The sequence below is a fragment of the Ctenopharyngodon idella genome, chromosome 5, assembly GCF_019924925.1.
Source record: "Ctenopharyngodon idella isolate HZGC_01 chromosome 5, HZGC01, whole genome shotgun sequence".
Lineage (NCBI taxonomy): Eukaryota > Metazoa > Chordata > Actinopteri > Cypriniformes > Xenocyprididae > Ctenopharyngodon > Ctenopharyngodon idella.
The window spans coordinates 43,454,680-43,474,197 of NC_067224.1; the positions used below are offsets into that span (position 1 = coordinate 43,454,680).

The 19,518-nt window shown below is 38.2% G+C and overlaps 2 protein-coding genes and 2 non-coding genes across 4 annotated transcripts; 1 reads left to right on the forward strand and 3 right to left on the reverse strand.

Annotated features, from left to right (window-relative positions):
- Positions 1–1,309: 1,309 nt before the first annotated feature.
- Positions 1,310–9,188, forward strand: LOC127512907 (cytosolic phospholipase A2 gamma-like). Its single transcript, XM_051894270.1, has 6 exons — positions 1,310–1,534; positions 2,605–2,748; positions 8,372–8,449; positions 8,514–8,668; positions 8,775–8,940; positions 9,022–9,188. The coding sequence occupies exons 1-6, from the start codon at positions 1,450–1,452 to the stop codon at positions 9,186–9,188; spliced, it is 795 nt and encodes a 264-aa protein (XP_051750230.1). The 5' UTR covers positions 1,310–1,449.
- A 5,601-nt stretch (positions 9,189–14,789) lies between these two features.
- On the reverse strand, positions 14,790–19,510 carry rplp0 (ribosomal protein, large, P0). Its single transcript, XM_051894711.1, has 8 exons — positions 19,444–19,510; positions 18,714–18,824; positions 18,316–18,491; positions 17,069–17,156; positions 16,840–16,986; positions 15,771–15,956; positions 15,359–15,499; positions 14,790–15,007 (listed from the first exon to the last, which is right to left on the reverse strand). Exons 2-8 carry the CDS (start codon positions 18,765–18,767, stop codon positions 14,846–14,848), a joined length of 954 nt encoding a protein of 317 aa, XP_051750671.1. The 5' UTR covers positions 18,768–18,824; positions 19,444–19,510; the 3' UTR covers positions 14,790–14,845.
- Positions 17,235–17,363, reverse strand: LOC127513730 (small nucleolar RNA SNORA63). Its single transcript, XR_007930484.1, has one exon. It is a non-coding gene; the product is annotated as a small nucleolar RNA SNORA63 (small nucleolar RNA).
- LOC127513732 (small nucleolar RNA SNORA63) lies at positions 18,554–18,682 on the reverse strand. The gene has a single exon (XR_007930486.1). It is a non-coding gene; the product is annotated as a small nucleolar RNA SNORA63 (small nucleolar RNA).
- Positions 19,511–19,518: the final 8 nt, after the last annotated feature.

The window sequence follows — 19,518 nt, forward strand, 5'->3', positions numbered from 1 at the left end:
ATGGAGTCATATTTCCTGAAAAAATGTTGCACAAGTTTTAAGTTGAACTTATTGGTGATTGAAGAAATGGAATGTATTTGTCGTCCGGTCTCTACAATAACATGAAGCTGCAAAATCTGTGTTCTCTATAGATCGACGAACACACACTCACAGAGCAGTGGAGCCAGCAGAGCAAAGACGGTAAAGTCCCGTTTCCCATCTACACCGTGATCGACAAGAAGTGCAAACACCACAATATCGGAGGTCTGTGTTTGTCTGAAAGAGAGAGAGAGAGATAATGTGTTTGTTTCAGCTGTTATATGAACGTGTTTCTGTCTGCAGACCCCTGGTTTGAGATCACTCCACATGAAGCAGGTTATTCTCTCACTGGAGCGTTTGTGGACGCCTCCAACTTTGGCAGCAAGTTTCACCAAGGCTCCAAGAAAAATCAGCAGAATGAATTTGACATGCTGTACCTGCAAGGTAACAAACTCTGTTAAAGGGGAGTTTAATATTTGTAATATCAATTTATATTCTACACTGCACACTGTACATCATTTACCTAAAATTCAGGTCTGTATTATTAGCTTATTGCGTAAAAAAAAAAAAAAAGTGTTATTTACCTTGTGTTAAGGTGTTATTTTGTACCTGTGTCCAGTGTTTTACTGTCTCTGTTTTTCTGCAGCTCTATGCGGAAGCGCTTTAGCTGATGAAGTGGAGATTAAGAAACTCCTCTGGGAAAATATTAAAGGTTCTGAGAACTGAATTTGGCTTAAATTTATTTAACAGTTATTTCATTACCATCCATTTTATTTTATTTTATTTATTTATTTATTTATTTATTTATTTTTCAGACTTCTTTCAACAAAAGGAAACAATACTTGAGGAAATGGGAAAGGGTAAAGCATTTCTCAGGCTTCATTTATAATTTGCATTTAACTATTTAACAGCCTGATTTTATATTTTTAAAGAAGTCTCTTTTGCTCACGAAGGCAGCATTTATTTGATCAAAATTATAGCAAAAACAGTAATATTACAATTTAAAGTAGCTGTTTTTTATGTGAATATATAGTAAAATATAATTTATTCCTGTGATCAAAGCTGAATTTTCAGCATCATTACTCCAGTCTTCACTGACATTTCTGATTATTATCAATGTTGAAAACAGTTTTATATATATATTGAGAGAGAGAGAGAGAGAGAGAGAGATGTTTCTTCAGCAGCAAATCATCATATTAGAATGATTTCTGAAGGATCATGTGACACTGAAGATTAATGATGCTGAAAATGTACATTTTATATATATGTATATATATAGAACAGAATGAGAACAGACTGAAAGCATTGGCAAGAGACAGTGGACCAGGGTCAGAAGAAGACTTTGCGGGGGGACTCGGGGCGCCAGAAGCACTACTGTATCCTGAACAAGATCCAAACTCTCCAGCTCCAGACGAGTGTTACCAGGTGCTCATGCAACTCATGGACATGAATCTCTCTGTTTTGACTGGCAAAGATCCTTCTGCTTTTGATGAATCCATCAGGACAACACTGAACGGTAACAAGCCACTTATTGGTCTGTATGTCCTTCACAGCCTTGTGTTCACGTCTTAATTAAAGGCCCATTCACACCAAGGATGAGAACTATAAAGATATAGTTCTAAAATCGCTCTAAATATAAAAGAATAGCAGAGTCCACACCACAACTGTAACGGCGCAGAGAAACAATATCGTTGGAATCACTTTCAGAACGATTTTTTCCAGCTGATGAACAATAAAAACATTGACAGCCAATCAGAATCCATCCTGCTTTAAAGAGCTCGAGCATTTAAAGCAGACGACGACAAAACTGCAGCTTGCGCTTAAAGGGTTAGTTCACCTAAAAAATATTAATATTAATATCAAGATTAATATTTTGTAAATAAAGTGCTACATTTTGTTTTTTGCACAAAGCTCTCACGTCACTTCATAAAATTGAGGTTGGAGTCACATGGATTACTTTAAATTCTGTCATAATTTACTCACCCTCAATTTGTTCCAAACCTGTATTAGTTTCTTTCTTTTGTACATAAAAGAAGATATTTGAAAGATTATGTGTAACTAAACAGTTGATGGACATTGACTTCCATAGTAGGAAAAAAAATATAGTCAATGTGGTCCATTAACTGTTTTGTTACACATAATCTTTCAAATATCTTCTTTTGTGTTCAGCAGAATAATGAAATTCATACAGGTCTAAAACAAGGATTTTCATTTTTGGGTGAACTAACCCTTTAATAAACAGAATGATATTGTGCGCTGGTGTGGACGATGTGTGAACGCTAAAATAATTATCGTTATAGTTATCGTCCTTGATGTGAACAGGCCTTTATTGACAGATTTGAGAAGAAAACTATGTTAAATATGAAATACTGTAAAAAAAAATACAGAAGGCCATATTTCATATCTGTTATTAAATGTGTCATTTGAAAGTCGCTTTGGATAAAAGCATCTGTTTAATGATTAAATGTAATTTTAAAAAATGTATTACAGTCTATTTTTGCTTTTTTTTTTTTGCAAAACTAAAAAAAAACAAAAAACACTAGAATAAGAAGAACTCACTAATGTACACGTTCCATCTTTTTACAGACCTCTCTGGAGACCAAAGTCAGCCAATGTTGCTACTGGGAACACTGGGCGCTGCTGATGAAGAAGCAGATAAACTGAATATGAAGAGTTATAGCTTGAATGTATGCAACAGTTTGAGTGGTTGGATCCGTTTCTGGCCATTTGGTACGCTGAACAGTTTCTGATATCCATCCATCCATTCTCTACACCACTTTTCTATATCATGGGGATGCTGATATACACCTTAAGATTTATGTATTCAAAATTATCCATCCATTGTTTTAATACAAACTAATAAACGTAATGTGATGCATATTTGTCAGCCAACTATTTGCATCTATTTGATTTTATTTCAATCATAATAATATAAACCATATTTTCAAAAAGCCTTCAGCATAAATCTGTTCATTGTAGAAAAACTATGAACAGGGTTAAAACATGGCTAGCTGTGGAACAAACAACATTCAATTAGTTAAAATGTATGAGATGTATCAATACATATATACCTGGTTATTGTGAATAAAAAAAAAACACTTCAGCACTATTATAGAAATCTGAACTGATTCATTAATGTATGACTGACAAATATGCATCACATTAAGTGTATTAGTTTATGTTAAAACTGTGTATTTCAAATGGATGGAAATTTTATATGCAATTCAAATACATTTAGGCCTAATTTTTTTTTTTTTGAGTGGCCAGTCCATCAGTGTGTCTAATATGATATTGTAATTCACTTTTGATTTTATAGCCAGATATGTAAGCCACTGTACATTTAATATTTTAGTAGCCGCAACTGAGATGTGCTTTAAGATTGAAATAACTTTTTATTCTCTAGTTCTTTTGAGAACCAGTTTAATTCCATTACAAAAAAATACTCATCTGATCCTGCAATGAAACCAGTAGCCAAGAATAAGTCTACAGAGCCAACATTGTTTTTGATAAGTACTCAGAACTGCACTATGTCAAAATTAACAAAATTTAAAAAACGAGCATGTATATTTCAAATCCAACTGTCAAACCGTGTTTTGCCTTACCCCAAATCACCACCGTAAACTTATAATAATCAGCCTATTTATATTTAAGCTGTCAGGACGGATTTTGCTTGAAGCTGCATACTTCCGTGTTTATGTCTATCTATAAATAAATGAAAGAAGTTCAGGCTACTATATGCAGTGAAAGGTGTCATAATAGTTTGAATCCACAACAACTGAACATTGAAACTAAATGAGTTTTCAAGCAAAACGTGAAAGTGACAGAACTCATAATAAAACACGAATGAACATACAAACCCGATTCCAAAAAAGTTGGGACACTGTACAAATTGTGAATAAAAAAGGAATGCAATAATTTACAAATCTCATAAACTTATATTTTATTCACAATAGAATATAGATAACATATCAAATGTTGAAAGTGAGACATTTTGAAATGTCAGGCCAAATATTGGCTCATTTTGGATTTCATGAGAGCTACACATTCCAAAAAAGTTGGGACAGGTAGCAATAAGAGGCCGGAAAAGTTAAATGTACATATAAGGAACAGCTGGAGGACCAATTTGCAGCTTATTAGGTCAACATGATTGGGTATAAAAAGAGCCTCTCAGAGTGGCAGTGTCTCTCAGAAGTCGAGATGGGCAGAGGATCACCAATTCCCCCAATGCTGCGGCGAAAAATAGTGGAGCAATATCAGAAAGGAGTTTCTTAGAGAAAAATTGCAAAGAGTTTGAAGTTATCATCATCTACAGTGCATAATATCATCCAAAGATTCAGAGAATCTGGAACAATCTCTGTGCGTAAGGGTCAAGGCCGGAAAACCATACTGGATGCCCGTGATCTTCGGCACTGCATCACATACAGGAATGCTACTGTAATGGAAATCACAACATGGGCTCAGGAATACTTCCAGAAAGCATTGTCAGTGAACACAATCCACCGTGCCATTCGCCGTTGCCGGCTAAAACTCTATAGGTCAAAAAAGAAGCCATATCTAAAGATGATCCAGAAGCGTAGGCGTTTTCTCTGGGCCAAGGCTCATTTAAAATGGACTGTGGCAAAGTGGAAAACTGTTCTGTGGTCAGACGAATCCAAATTTGAAGTTCTAGAAGGACTAAAGAGGACAAGGGCAACCCAAGTTGTTATCAGCGCTCAGTTCAGAAGCCTGCATCTCTGATGGTATGGGGTTGCATGAGTGCGTGTGGCATGGGCAGCTTACACATCTGGAAAGGCACCATCAATGCTGAAAGGTATATCCAAGTTCTAGAACAACATATGCTCCCATCCAGACGTCATCTCTTTCAGGGAAGTCCTTGCATTTTCCAACATGACAATGCCAGACCACATACTGCATCAATTACAACATCATGGCTGCGTAGAAGAAGGATCCGGGTACTGAAATGGCCAGCCTGCAGTCCAGATCTTTCACACATAGAAAACATTTGGCGCATCATAAAGAGGAAGATGCGACAAAGAAGACCTAAGACAGTTGAGCAACTAGAAGCCTGTATTAGACAAGAATGGGACAACATTCCTATTCCTAAACTTGAGCAACTTGTCTCCTCAGTCCCCAGACGTTTGCAGACTGTTATAAAAAGAAGAGGGGACGCCACACAGTGGTAAACATGGCCTTGTCCCAACTTTTTTGAGATGTGTTGATGCCATGAAATTTAAAATCAACTTATTTTTCCCTTAAAATGATACATTTTCTCAGTTTAAACATTTGATATGTCATCTATGTTGTATTCTGAATAAAATATTGAATTTTGAAACTTCCACATCATTGCATTCCTTTTTTATTCACAATTTGTACAGTGTCCCAACTTTTTTGGAATCGGTTTTGTAGTTAGCATAGCTATGGAAGCTTGTTTCTGCCACAAAAAAAAAGTGCAACTTTTTATCTTGCAATTCTGACTTTATAACTCGCAATTCTGACTTTATAACTCGCAATTCTGACTTTATAATTTGCAATTCTGACTTTATATCTCGCAATTCTGACTTTATATCTCGCAATTCTGACTTTATAACTCAAAATTCTGACTTTATATCACACAATTCTGACTTTATATCACGCAATTCTGACATTATAACTCGCAATTCTGACTCGCAATTCTGACTTTATAACTCAAAATTCTTACTTCATATCACGCAATTCTGACTTTATATCTCGCAATTCTGACTTTATATTTTGCAATTCTGACTATATATCTCGCAATTCTGACTTTATATCACGCAATTCTGACTTTATAACTCGCAATTCTGACTTCATATCACTCAATTCTGACTTTATATCTCGCAATTCTGACTTTATATTTTGCAATTCTGACATTATAACTCCCAATTCTGACTTTATATCTCACAATTCTGACTATATATCTCGCAATTCTGACTTTATATCATGCAATTCTGACTTTATGACTCGCAATTCTGACTTCATATCACGCAATTCTGACTTATATTTCTCGCAATTCTGACTTTATATCTCGTAATTCTGACTTTACATCACTCAATTCTGACTTTATATTTTGCAATTCTGACTTTATAACTCGCAATTCTGACTTTATACCTCGCAATTCTGACTTTATACCTCGCAATTCTGACTTTATATCTCACAATTCTGACTTTATACCTCGCAATTCTGACTTTATACCTCGCAATTCTGACTTTATATCTCACAATTCTGACTTTATAACTCGCATTTCTGACTTTATAACTCGCATTTCTGACTTTATATCTTGCAATTCTGACTTTATACCTCGCAATTCTGACTTTATAACTCGTAATTCTGACTTTATATCACGCAATTCTGACTTTATATCTCGCAATTCTGACTTTATATCTCGCAATTCTGACTTTATAATTTGCAATTCTGACTTTATAACATGCAATTCTGACTTTATATCACGCAATTCTGACTTTATAACATGCAATTCTGACTTTATATCACGCAATTCTGACTTTATACCTCGCAATTCTGACTTTATAACTCGTAATTCTGACTTTATATCATGCAATTCTGACTTTATATCTCGCAATTCTGACTTTATATCTCACAATTCTGACTTTATAACTTGCAATTCTGACTTTATATCACACAATTCTGACTTTATATCTTGCAATTCTGACTTTATAACTCGCAATTCTGACTTTATAACTCGCAATTCTGACTTTATAACTCGTAATTCTGACTTTATATCACGCAATTCTGACTTTATATCTCGCAATTCTGACTTTATAATTTGCAATTCTGACTTTATAACATGCAATTCTGACTTTATAACATGCAATTCTGACTTTATATCACGCAATTCTGACTTTATAACTTGCAATTCTGACTTTATATCACACAATTCTGACTTTATATCTCACAATTCTGACTTTATAACTTGCAATTCTGACTTTATATCACACAATTCTGACTTTATATCTTGCGATTCTGACTTTATAACTCGCAATTCTGACTTTATAACTCGCAATTCTGACTTTATAACTCGTAATTCTGACTTTATATCACGCAATTCTGACTTTATATCTCACAATTCTGACTTTATAACTTGCAATTCTGACTTTATAATTCATAAATCTGACTTTATAATTCATAAATCTGATTTTATATCTCGCAATTCTGACTTTTTTTGTCGCAATTCTGACTTTTTTCTTGCAATTCTGACTTCATATTTCGCAATTCTGATAAAAAAGTCAGAATTGTTAGATATAAACTTTCAACTGCGAGAAAGAAGTCATAATTAATAATAATAAAAAAAAAATTAATAAAAAGTCGCAATTACCGTTTTTCTTTATATTTCATGGCGAAAACAAGCTTCCATACACAGCAGCACATTTCCTGCAATGAATAAGTTTACAAAATGATGTTTATGCTGGTAACAATGCCAATCTCTAAACCAGTTTTGTGTATTTGCCTATAAAAAGCCTTAATTGGTTATTTTCCAGTTATCTGAAGCCCGGAACACACCAAGCCGACAGTCAGCCATTGGGCAATTTTTGTTCGTCGGTCAACAAAAGCTGGGCATACACTGTGATTTTCATCTGATTTTGAGACTCGCGCAGTGTATGCCCACCTTAAGTTGTCTCAGTGTGTCTGCACCGTTGGCTGAAGTTAGTCCTAGTCAGCTTTTTTCAGGCCGATTCAACATGTTGAATCAGCGTCGGAGCTCGTCGGTCAGTCGGGCCATCCGATTATTCTGATTAGCTATTCAGCTACTGCCACCTGCTGGTATGGAAAGACATTTCTTCTTACGCAGGCACAGAAAGGACGTGCTACATGGCTGTCGGCTGTCGAGCGTCGGTTTGGGCAACTTTGGACCCAGACGCTGCTGACGTGAGCCAACCCCACAGTCTGCTTTCATCGCCACTAGTTTGTCGGCGTCGGCTTGGTGTGTTCTGGGTTTAATATGAATAGCAATCGCTACGTCTGCATTGCCAAAATTATTTTGTAAAGTCATTTTAAAACAATTGATTTCAACAAGTCAAAACAACAGCTGCATATTGGCTCCCTACAAGCTACTTACCTGCTCATGTCACATTTTCAGATACCCATCTTTCTTTCTTTATTATTTGATGGAGTTTTGATTCACACTGATCAGATTCATCCGCGCAGGAGCCGAAGCACAACACATGTAATGATCAAAGCAATGTTCCTCTGCAAGTAACTTGTAGTTTTATGCTTCAACCACTAGATGGCCAAAAGTCACATCTATAGTGTAGCTTTAAGAACTATTTACTGAGCCTAAGAACTGAAGAACTTTATTAAAAAGAGTATATTTGTTTTACAGATGCTTGGACGAGCATTATTAAATGCATGAATCAGTGGACCTGGGGCAGGAATCATAACTTCCTCCACAACGTGACAGGTAAGAACAGACCCGCTAACTGGAAATTCATTGTGAATAATATAATAATGCTGTGATCCCTCAGGCGAAGCAGTACCCTCCACTCTACTGGAAACTGAGACGAGAGACTATGAAGATGCTGGACTGTTGCTGAACTCACCCTACTTCTCAGTGCTGAGAAAAGAGAGAGACATCGACCTCATAATTTCACTGGATTTCAGTGAGGGTGATCCTTTCTTGGTATTATACACATTTTTATTTCTTTACAGTTTCTCTACAGTTTCAGTCATAAGAAAATGTTAGTGATTAAAAAAACAAGAGCAATTGTGATGCTTTTCCACTGCAGACGGTGAAGGAAGCTGCCAAGACGTGCAAGGAACTAAATATCCCTTTCCCTGAGGTCAACATTCCCAGTGGACACTCAGAGATACCGATGGACTTCTATGTGTTCACAGGCCAAAACACTCCAACCGTGATCCACATCCCTCTCTTTAATATGGTCAACTGTGGAGGCAAGTTAAAGTCTTACAATGTCCTGAATAAAACTGAAATATCAAATGTGTTCTGATTTAAGTGTGTAAATGTTTCTTCAGATAAAATTGAGGCCTGGAGGAAAAAATATACAACTTTTCAAGGTCCTTACAGCGCTGAGATGATCACTGATCTCGTGGAGGTTGCTGGAAAAAACATCACAAACAACAAAGACGGTCTGCTGGAGCAGATCCGTGCGGTCGTTGGGCAAAAAGGATCCAGACGCTAACATGAATACATTTAACACTGACTAAAATCTGAATATAGACTAAACTAATCTGCATATCAGCAGTGTTGGGGGTAACGCATTACAAGAAACTTGAGTTACGTAATCTTTTTTCAAAGTAATGCATTACTTTTAAATGTACAATTTAATATCTGAGTTACTTTTTCAAATAAGTAGCACAAGTTACTTTGTTTTTCCATTTATTGACTGACGCCTCTCCTGTCGACATGTTGAGAGGAATCGTAAGTGCAGAGGCGTTGTGTGTAACGTAACACATTACTTTCCTTAAAAAGTAACTAAGTAATGCAATTAGTTACTTTTAATGAGGGTAATGCAATACTGTAACACATTACTTTCAAGTCATCTTCAATTATATAACGCTTTTCACAATATAGATTGTTTCAAAGCAGCTTCACAGTGATAATAGAAAAATTAATGGACAGAGATTGTTTTGGCTTCACGGCAGCTCTAGGAAAAAGTTGTTATCAAGTTAAAGTAGGTTTTTGATTGAATCACTTCTGTTGTAAAAGTTGTAAGGGGCCGCTTAAATGACACCTTTTTAACTGAAAACAGAAGACTTTTAATGCCAAAGTAACACTGCATATCAGTCATTTTACAACAGTATTTAATTTCTTTTCTGTCAGCATCATTTTTTTTTTCTGCAAAATGACATTAGATTATCAGAGCTTTCCATTTTAATTCTGTTTAATATGTTTCTGCATGTTTTAATGTTTCTTCATGCATGCTGATTATAATAAAACAGAGTTATGATCCTGAATGCTGACTGGTCAATTCAGAGTTTCATCATTTTTACTTTCCCCCTAGTATTTTGGACATACAGTATTTAAAATGGGTTCTTATTAATTCCACAAGGGTTAGGATTTGGTATACTTATAAGCAGTGTAATAATTTAATTACCCAGAAATTTCTTCCATGCCCTTAACAGAGTTACACTGAACAAAATTATAAACGCAACACTTTTGTTTTTGCCCCCATTTTTCATGAGCTGAAATCAAAGATCTAAGACTTTCAAAAGGCCTATTTCTCTCAAATATTGTTCACAAATCTGTCTAAATCTGTGTTAGTGAGCACTTCTCCTTTGCAGAGATAATCCATCCACCTCACAGGTGTGGCATATCAAGATGCTGATTAGACAGCATGATTATTGCACAGGTGTGCCTTAGGCTGGCCACAATAAAAGGCCACTCTAAAATGTGCAATTTTATCACAGCACAATGCCACAGATGTCTCAAATTTTGAGGGAGTGTGCAATTGGCATGCTGACTGCAGGAATGTCCACCAGAGCTGTTGCCCGTGAATTGAAAGTTCATTTCTCTACCATAAGCCGTCTCCAAAGGCGTTTCAGAGAATTTGGCAGTACATCCAACCGGCCTCACAACCGCAGACCACGTGTAACCACACCAGCCCAGGACCTCCACATCCAGCATCTTCACCTTCAAGATCGTCTGAGACCAGCCACCCGGACAGCTGCTGCAACAATCGGTTTGCAGAACCAAAGAACTTCTGCACAAACTGTCAGAAACCGTCTCAGGGAAGCTCATATGCATGCTCGTCGTCCTCATCGGGGTCTCGACCTGACTGCAGTTTGTCGTCGTAACCGACTTGAGTGGGCAAATGCTCACATTCGATGGCGTCTGGCACTTTGGAGAGGTGTTCTCTTCACGGATGAATCCCGGTTTTCACTGTACAGGGCAGATGGCAGACAGCGTGTATGGCGTCGTGTGGGTGAGCGGTTTGCTGATGTCAACGTTGTGGATTGAGTGGCCCATGGTGGCGGTGGGGTTATGGTATGGGCAGGCATATGTTATGGACAATGAACACAGGTGCATTTTATTGATGGCATTTTGAATGCACAGAGATACCGTGACGAGATCCTGAGGCCCATTGTTGTGCCATTCATCAACGACCATCACCTCATGTTGCAGCATGATAATGCACGGCCCCATGTTGCAAGGATCTGTACACAATTCCTGGAAGCTGAAAACATCCCAGTTTTTGCATGGCCAGCATACTCACCGGACATGTCACCCATTGAGCATGTTTGGGATGCTCTGGATCGGCGTATACGACAGCGTGTTCCAGTTCCTGCCAATATCCAGCAACTTCGCACAGCCATTGAAGAGGAGTGGACCAACATCCCACAGGCCACAATCAACAACCTGATCAACTCTATGTGAAGGAGATGTGTTGCACTGCATGAGGCAAATGGTGCTCACACCAGATACTGACTGGTTTTCGGACCCCCCCAATATAGTAAAACTGCACATTTTAGAGTGTCCTTTTATTGTGGACCTGTGCAATAATCATGCTGTCTAATCAGCATCTTGATATGCCACACCTGTGAGGTGGATGGATTATCTCGGCAAAGGAGAAGTGCTCACTAACACAGATTTAGACAGATTTGTGAACAATATTTGAGAGAAATAGGCCTTTTGTGTACATAGAAAAAGTCTTAGATCTTTGAGTTCAGCTCATGAAAAACAAAAGTGTTGCGTTTATATTTTTGTTCAGTGTAAATACACTAAAAAAAATGAATGAATGAATGGCATGGTTTATTAACTAGTTGCATCTATTTGATTTTAGTTTAGAAATCATATTTTCAAAAATGCATCTACTGTATTTGATTCCTTAGAATCGGTATAAACCAGCCCATTTGAGAAAACAATCAAATTGAATCAGTTAAAGTCCCCCTGTGGTGAAAATCAAGTTTTTAATGTTGTTTGTATGTCTATGTGGTGTTTTTAATATGCTTTAAGACAAACCATGTGCAAATTCATCAGTCAACAACATTGCTGAGTATTTTCTCTTTAAAACTGCAGTGAAAAAAGACAGATTCAAAAACGCGGTTTGAAATTGCTGGTGTATGTGATGTCACCAACTACCTTGTAACCAATCACGTCGATGTGCCGGCGGGCTTTAGCATATCATTAACAGTGAACTAGCAGGGGAGTCTCAAGAGAAGCCAGGTTATCCCAGTTTATTTTTCTGTTGATATGAAAAAATTTGTGTAACATTAGCAACACATTATTAGCTGTTTGATAACATAGTCGAGCAAAACACTAATCATATTAATTACTGTCATGTGTCCGACTTGGTAAAGAGCGATACCATTGCGCAGTGTTTACCTCAGTAAGTTGACCGAGTGGATCTCTGAGCTGCGTGAGTGAGTGGAGGCGGGGCTAATTTGCATATTAATTGATCCACGTATATTAAATGAGGCAAGGGTGTAGAGTTACATTCAAGCTATTTTTCCCCCACAGGAAAAAAACTTTTAAATACAGGTGCTGGTCATATAATTAGAATATCATCAAAAAGTTTATTTATTTCACTAATTCCATTCAAAATGTGAAACTTGTATATTATATTCATTCATTACACACAGACTGATATATTTCAAATGTTTATTTCTTTTAATTTTGATAATTATAACTGACAACTAAGGAAAATCCCAAATTCAGTATCTCAGAAAATTAGAATATTGTGAAAAGGTTCAATATTGAAGACACCTGGTGCCACACTCTAATCAGCTAATTAACTCAAAACACCTGCAAAGGCCTTTAAATGGTCTCTCAGTCTAGTTCTGTAGGCTACACAATCATGGGGAAGACTGCTGACTTGACAGTTGTCCAAAAGACGACCATTGACACCTTGCACAAGGAGGGCAAGACACAAAAGGTCATTGCAAAAGAGGCTGGCTGTTCACAGAGCTCTGTGTCCAAGCACATTAATAGAGAGGCGAAGGGAAGGAAAAGATGTGGTAGAAAAAAGTGTACAAGCAATAGGGATAACCGCACCCTGGAGAGGATTGTGAAACAAAACCCATTCAAAAATGTGGGGAAGATTCACAAAGAGTGGACTGCAGCTGGAGTCAGTGCTTCAAGAACCACTACGCACAGAGGTATGCAAGACGTGGGTTTCAGCTGTCGCATTACTTGTGTCAAGCCACTCTTGAACAACAGACAGCGTCAGAAGCGTCTCGCCTGGGCTAAAGACAAAAAGGACTGGACTGCTGCTGAGCGGTCCAAAGTTATGTTCTCTGATGAAAGTAAATTTTGCATTTCCTTTGGAAATCAGGGTCCAAGAGTCTGGAGGAAGAGAGGAGAGGCACACAATCCACGTTGCTTGAGGTCCAGTGTAAAGTTTCCACAGTCAGTGATGGTTTGGGGTGCCATGTCATCTGCTGGTGTTGGTCCACTGTGTTTTCTGAGGTCCAAAGTCAACGCAGCCGTATACCAGGAAGTTTTAGAGCACTTCATGCTTCCTGCTGCTGACCAACTTTATGGAGATGCAGATTTCATTTTCCAACAGGACTTGGCACCTGCACACAGTGCCAAAGCTACCAGTACCTGGTTTAAGGACCACGGTATCTCTGTTCTTAATTGGCCAGCAAACTCGCCTGACCTTAACCCCATAGAAAATCTATGGGGTATTGTGAAGAGGAAGATGCGATATGCCAGACCCAACAATGCAGAAGAGCTGAAGGCCACTATCAGAGCAACCTGTGCTCTTCTAACACCTGAGCAGTGCCACAGACTGATCGACTCCATGCCACGCCGCATTGCTGCAGTAATTCAGGTAAAAGGAGCCCCAACTAAGTATTGAGTGCTGTACATGCTCATACTTTTCAGTTGGCCAAGATTTCTAAAAAATCCTTTCTTTGTATTGGTCCTAAGTAATATTCTAATTTTCTGAGATACTGAATTTGGGATTTTCCTTAGTTGTCAGTTATAATCATCAAAATTAAAAGAAATAAACATTTGAAATATATCAGTCTGTGTGTAATGAATGAATATAATATACAAGTTTCACTTTTTGAATAGAAATAGTGAAATCAACTTTTTGATATTCTAATTATATGACCAGCACCTGTATGTAATTTTGGTAAGCAAAGATGAGTTTTATGGGATAAAATTATTGACTTCAGGGGGACTTTAAAAAGTATGAATATGGTCATAATGTTTGTGTATATATATATATATGCATGCAAACATCAATTAGGTCAAATGCATGAGACTGTTTAATAAAATATGAAACCCGGAAATTGTGCATTTAAATACTGTACAGTACTGTTGCACGAATCTCATGTTTCATTTATCCATGACAAATATGTAACAAATTATGTTTATTACCAGTAGTTTGTCAACTAATCAAATTTATATGAAAATAAAATATTTAATACAGGCCTAGATATATATTTGAATAGTTTAAAAACTACAAGCAGTAAAGGATCAAGCATAGAAATGTTATTCTGCCCTACAGCAACAAATATTTAGCAGAACATTGGTTTAATTCATGCGTTACATTTACAGTATATAAAAAAAAATAAAAAAATTAAAAAAAATTGTGTAAATGGTATAATTAGCATCCAGGTATTGTATGGTTTGACTTTTTCCTGAAACAAATAAAACAGATCCTGAAATGTTCTCACTATGAAGAATCAAGTTTAGATATTAAATATATTGATAAAGCTACCTGTGCATTTGAATGCTAAGAGTTTATTTAAAAAGTTAATTGTAAATCTTGCTGTTTAATTTCTACACACAAAACATGTGCACACCAATCCAAACACACAAGAGTCACAACTGTTGTTTCCAGATGTTTTATTGGTGTTAAACTGACACTGATGTTCCTTCAGCAGTTTAATCAAACAGGCCGAAGCCCATGTCCTCATCAGACTCCTCTGACTCCTCCTTGGGTGCCTCCTCTTTGGCAGCGGGAGCTGCGGATTTCTCCACTGCAGCGGAAGCAGCAGCAGGAGCTGCAACAGCGAAAGCAGTGGGATCTGCCAGGAAGGCCTTCACCTGTGGAGGAAAAGACACATTACAAGTCAGACTCGTTTCAGACATGCTTTTAGTGCCAATGAAGGCAGGAAGGAAGGGAGAGGGGAAGAAAAACAAAACAAAAATAAAACAAACAACATCTTAGGACTTTGTCAGCCCAAGCGTCCCTGCCTGCCGGGACAAAAAGACCTGACGCAGACAGACTCGGACGGATGGACCCACATCACTGTGCGCAGGATGGATCGACAGAACGACACAGATCAGCCGTCTTGTAACCTAACCTGCTGGAGGAGCACGTTAATGGGGGAAGAAAGAAAAAAAAAAAAAAAAAAAAAAAACCACACCCCCACAGCAAAAAGAACTGAGTTTTACCTTCTCGGCCAAGGGGAAGGAGTAGTCAGTTTCCACAGCGACAGCCAAGACTCTCTTGTATCCATTGATGACTGAGTGAGGGATGGAGGCGAGGGTGGGGTAGCCGATCTGCAGACACACACTGGCGATGTTCCTCACACCCTGAAAGGAAAACAGACAAGTTACAGACAGATGTCAAGTGCTTCCCAGGCCTGAAGGATAGGCTTGGAGGGAAAATAATGTCTGAGACCAAGCGTCCCTGTGAGCCGTGGGATGCAGACACACAGGGATAGTAGGAAACACGTTTATGTGTGCAGGGGGAACGACAAACAGGCACTGCAACAGCCAGTCCGTAACTTATCCTGCAATTTTACAAATACAGTTATCTTAGGTAGTATCAGGTGGTCTGTAATACTAGTTTAACTCCACTAACCTCAAGGAACCTCTTGTGCAGGGCGTCTTCAGTGATGTCCAGCACCTCTGGGCTGTAGACGCTGCCGTTATCATACACCTGCTGGATGATCAGCCCGTAAGAGAAGGGCGAGATGTTCAGCATGTTGAGCAGCGTGGCCTCGCTGGCGCCCACCTTGTCTCCAGGTTTGATCAGTTGAACGTCGCTCTGCAGGAAGCACAGGTCAGTTAGTTCATTTGCAGTATTAATAAAAGAAAGTCAAAATTGGAAATCAACATGGACTTTCCCACATTGACACTAGAGCAGCAAAACGTTTCTTTAACCCTCTGGTGCTCTTTGAGTGACGGTCAAATGCCTGATTTTTTTTTTTTTTCTTCCTTCAATGAAATGTACTATTTTAGTTCGATAATTTTTTTTTTTATTTTATTTCAATATTTTGTGTTTTCAGGGGATTTTATGGTACTAAATCTTATTGATGCAGTAGTTATATTCCATTTATTCAATTTGAGCATAGACCTGAAAATTAAGTCTCCAACTTAGGCCACATCCACACAAAGCCAGAGCTTTCCCTATCCAATCTTTTTTTTTTTTTTCCTCGTCTCAAGAACTCTGCGTACACACAAAACCACTGAAACCGACTCAAAACGATGTAGTGTACATGCCAGACCAGTATGTGGTGCTATAATTGTGCCACAGAGATACACTAAAAATGGAGAATACAAAAATTAGCAGTTTCAGGCTCCCAAAACACCAGATACGCCTGGACAAAACACCTAAACGATACAAAATTTGTGTATACAGCTAAACGTGACTGTGTGGACAGGCTCTTAAACTGTCATAAATCTTGAATGCTTTCGTGCACACACTTCAGTTCATTCTCTTTTTAAACGAACTTGGCAGATTGCTTAGTTAAAAAAGAAGAACTTCAGTTATAGAAGTTTTTTTTTTTTTATTGCTGTCAAATGATTAAATCGCATCAAAAAAAAAAAAAAAAAGTTTACACAACGCATGTATTGTATAGTTGGATTTATAACAGCATCACTGCAAAACAATGCGGCACGATCTTGTTTACACCAAAAATCATCCTCACCAAGATTTCAATGGTTCCTCTGGAGATCTTGGTGGTGATTCCCAAAGCCTGGAAGAAGGAGGTCTTCTCAGGACCCAGACCTGTGTTCTGCGCCGGAACAGTCACCTCACAGGGGGCAATGGCACCGGCACGGGCAGCAGCGGGCACCTACGATCAGAGATGATCATAGTTACAATAAAGGACACATATTTAAGCCCTAAACGCTCAGTCGCTCAACAGTAATACTCACTTTGTTTGCCAGCAGCAGGTCCCTGACCTCAGTCAGATCCTCCTTTGTGAAGACGAAGCCCACGTTCCCACGGATGTGGGGAAGCAGCCTGCAAAAAACACAGGGAATAAATCAAATTCACCTGCAATTCTTTAAAACGGCAGATAATACAAGCAGCTGATATGGAATGTCTGAGACCAAGCGTCCCTGTGAGCCGTGGGATGCAGACGCACAGGGATAGTAGGAAACACGTTTATGTGTGCAGGGGGAACGACAAACAGGCACTGCAACAGCCAGTCCGTAACTTATCCTGCATTAATCAGTACTGTATTAATCCTGCTGCTCGAAGGACTGAATGTTAAAAATCAACATCAATATTGTAGTGATGTGCGCTTTTGAAACTGCATCATGAAACTTCAAAATCTGATCAGATTTACACATTTGTAGATGTAATGAGACATTACCATAATTAAAAGTATTACTAGTTGTTAATGGTCTCTTATTGGCCTGTTTAGTGGAGCCATCCATGGAACAAACAAAACAAGCCCTGAAAATTTATAAAAGGACACATATTACACAGACACTTGATGTTTAATCTTATCAGATGATTAGTTAATTGCATTTGATAGATTTTACTTTAAATAAAACATTTGCAATGGGTTTGTAAAGGGTTTTATGCATGTTTGGACTGAGTTTGTTGCATTTACACACTTCTGACCAGCAGAGGTCACCAGCGTGTGGCATTTCAAGCACTTTGAAACAGTGAATCACTTGAAGCAATTGGTTCAATTGATTCAAAGCTTTGAAAAGCTTATTTTCTCCCATCACTACAATATTGAAGGTGATTCATCATTTAATAGAGATTGCAGACTATAAAAAGCAATTTCTAGCTAATAAAATGTTTGTGCAAAGTACAACTAGAATTTATACTGATTTCAGAAACTCTGAAAACCTGGAGCCTCATTCATAAAGACGTGCATAAGATGATTCTGAATGTGAAAGCACGACAAAACGTTTCTAAAATGTTCCTATGAATGATTTATAAAATGTCGGTATGCACAAAAGTGTTCCTGAATGCATCTCTTTATATAAATCTTATGGTTCAGACTCAATGGGCAGGGAAATTTGTTCCTCATTTTGGAGGATAAAATCCATTGATTTAGTCAAATCCAGTCCTATGCGCGTTTTATAAATGAGGCCCCACTTTAAACTTTAAACGCCCAAATTTTTCTACCATAGATCATCCTTGTGCCCAGACCGACACGCACCTCTCCAGAGCCGAGTTGTTCTCCAGGTGGCCACGGATGGCCTTACGCATCATGGTGTTTTTGCCCATGAGCACGACGGCCTTGCCCCGCAGGGACAGACGGATGGTCTGCATCTGCTTGGAGCCGACATTGTCTGCGCCCACGATGAAACACTTCGGGAAGTCATCCAGCAGTTGCTGCACACATGGAGAAAGACATGTCAGAAACTACTCGACCTCACGGGAGTCACGATTAAAAAATGTCTGAGACCAAGCGTCCCTGTGAGCTGTGGGATGCAAACACACAGGGATAGTAGGAAACAAGTTTTATTTCAGCAGGGGGAACGACCGAGCAGCACTGACACAGCTGATCCGTAGATGACCTGCTGTACTTCACGTCATAAAGCGCTGAGAACTTACGATGATCTTCAGAAAATAGTTGGACTTCCATGCGGCCCTGTCTTCCCTGGGCATCTTTGCAGTGCTTCCAAGGATCGGTGAACAGCCGGTTTAAAGACAAGGTTGAAAAATCTGTGAAACAGACACAGGAAATCATATGAGAAGAGTCTTGCTTTGTATAAAACTAGTAAAATACTGCTGGTTGAATCTCAAAAGGCAAAATAAACTATATTTGGAAACATTCTAGGAACATTAACATTTAAACACTTTCATGGCAATTAAAGCACTATTATTATTTGATCTATTGGCCTTAATTTACTAAAAAAAATAAAATAAAAATGTCTGAGACCAAGCGTCCCTGCAGGTCGTGGGATACAGACAGACAGGGATAGTAGGAAACAGTTTTATTTCAGCAGGGGGAACGACCAATCAGCACTGACACAGCTGATCTGTAGATGACCTGCTGTAGATGAATGTGATATATACACATATATGACGTATAATCAAAATAAAAAAAACAACGAGAAAAACGAGTATAAAAACGTTTCACGTCTCAGCTCACATGGCGCAAAGGCCTAAGCTAACAGGCTAATGCTAACTCTTTCCTAAAACAACTATTATTATACACATATCGCGAATGAATTATATCTCCTCGTGATTCTTAATACACTTTTGATATATTTACAGCTTGATCGGTCAAATATATCATTTAAAAATTAGAAAAGCAGCACAGGGCCGCACTATACCTCACCTCACGATAGGGACGCGTGAAAGAAAGAGAACGTTGTAGGAAGCGGCACAATATTAGTACCAGTAGAGCATCCAA

Coding starts and splice junctions, on each gene's coding strand:
- LOC127512907 (XM_051894270.1), top strand. CDS start 1,450: ATGCAACTCATGGACATGAATCTCTCTGTTTTGACTGGCAAAGATCCT. Junction 2,749..8,371: donor GATCCGTTTCTGGCCATTTG/GTACGCTGAACA, acceptor TTTGTTTTACAG/ATGCTTGGACGAGCATTATT. Junction 8,941..9,021: donor TAATATGGTCAACTGTGGAG/GCAAGTTAAAGT, acceptor ATGTTTCTTCAG/ATAAAATTGAGGCCTGGAGG.
- rplp0 (XM_051894711.1), bottom strand. CDS start 18,767: ATGCCCAGGGAAGACAGGGCCGCATGGAAGTCCAACTATTTTCTGAAG. Junction 18,492..18,713: donor ACTATTTTCTGAAGATCATC/GTAAGTTCTCAG, acceptor CCATGTGTGCAG/CAACTGCTGGATGACTTCCC. Junction 15,500..15,770: donor TGCACAAGAGGTTCCTTGAG/GTTAGTGGAGTT, acceptor TTTTCCTTTCAG/GGTGTGAGGAACATCGCCAG.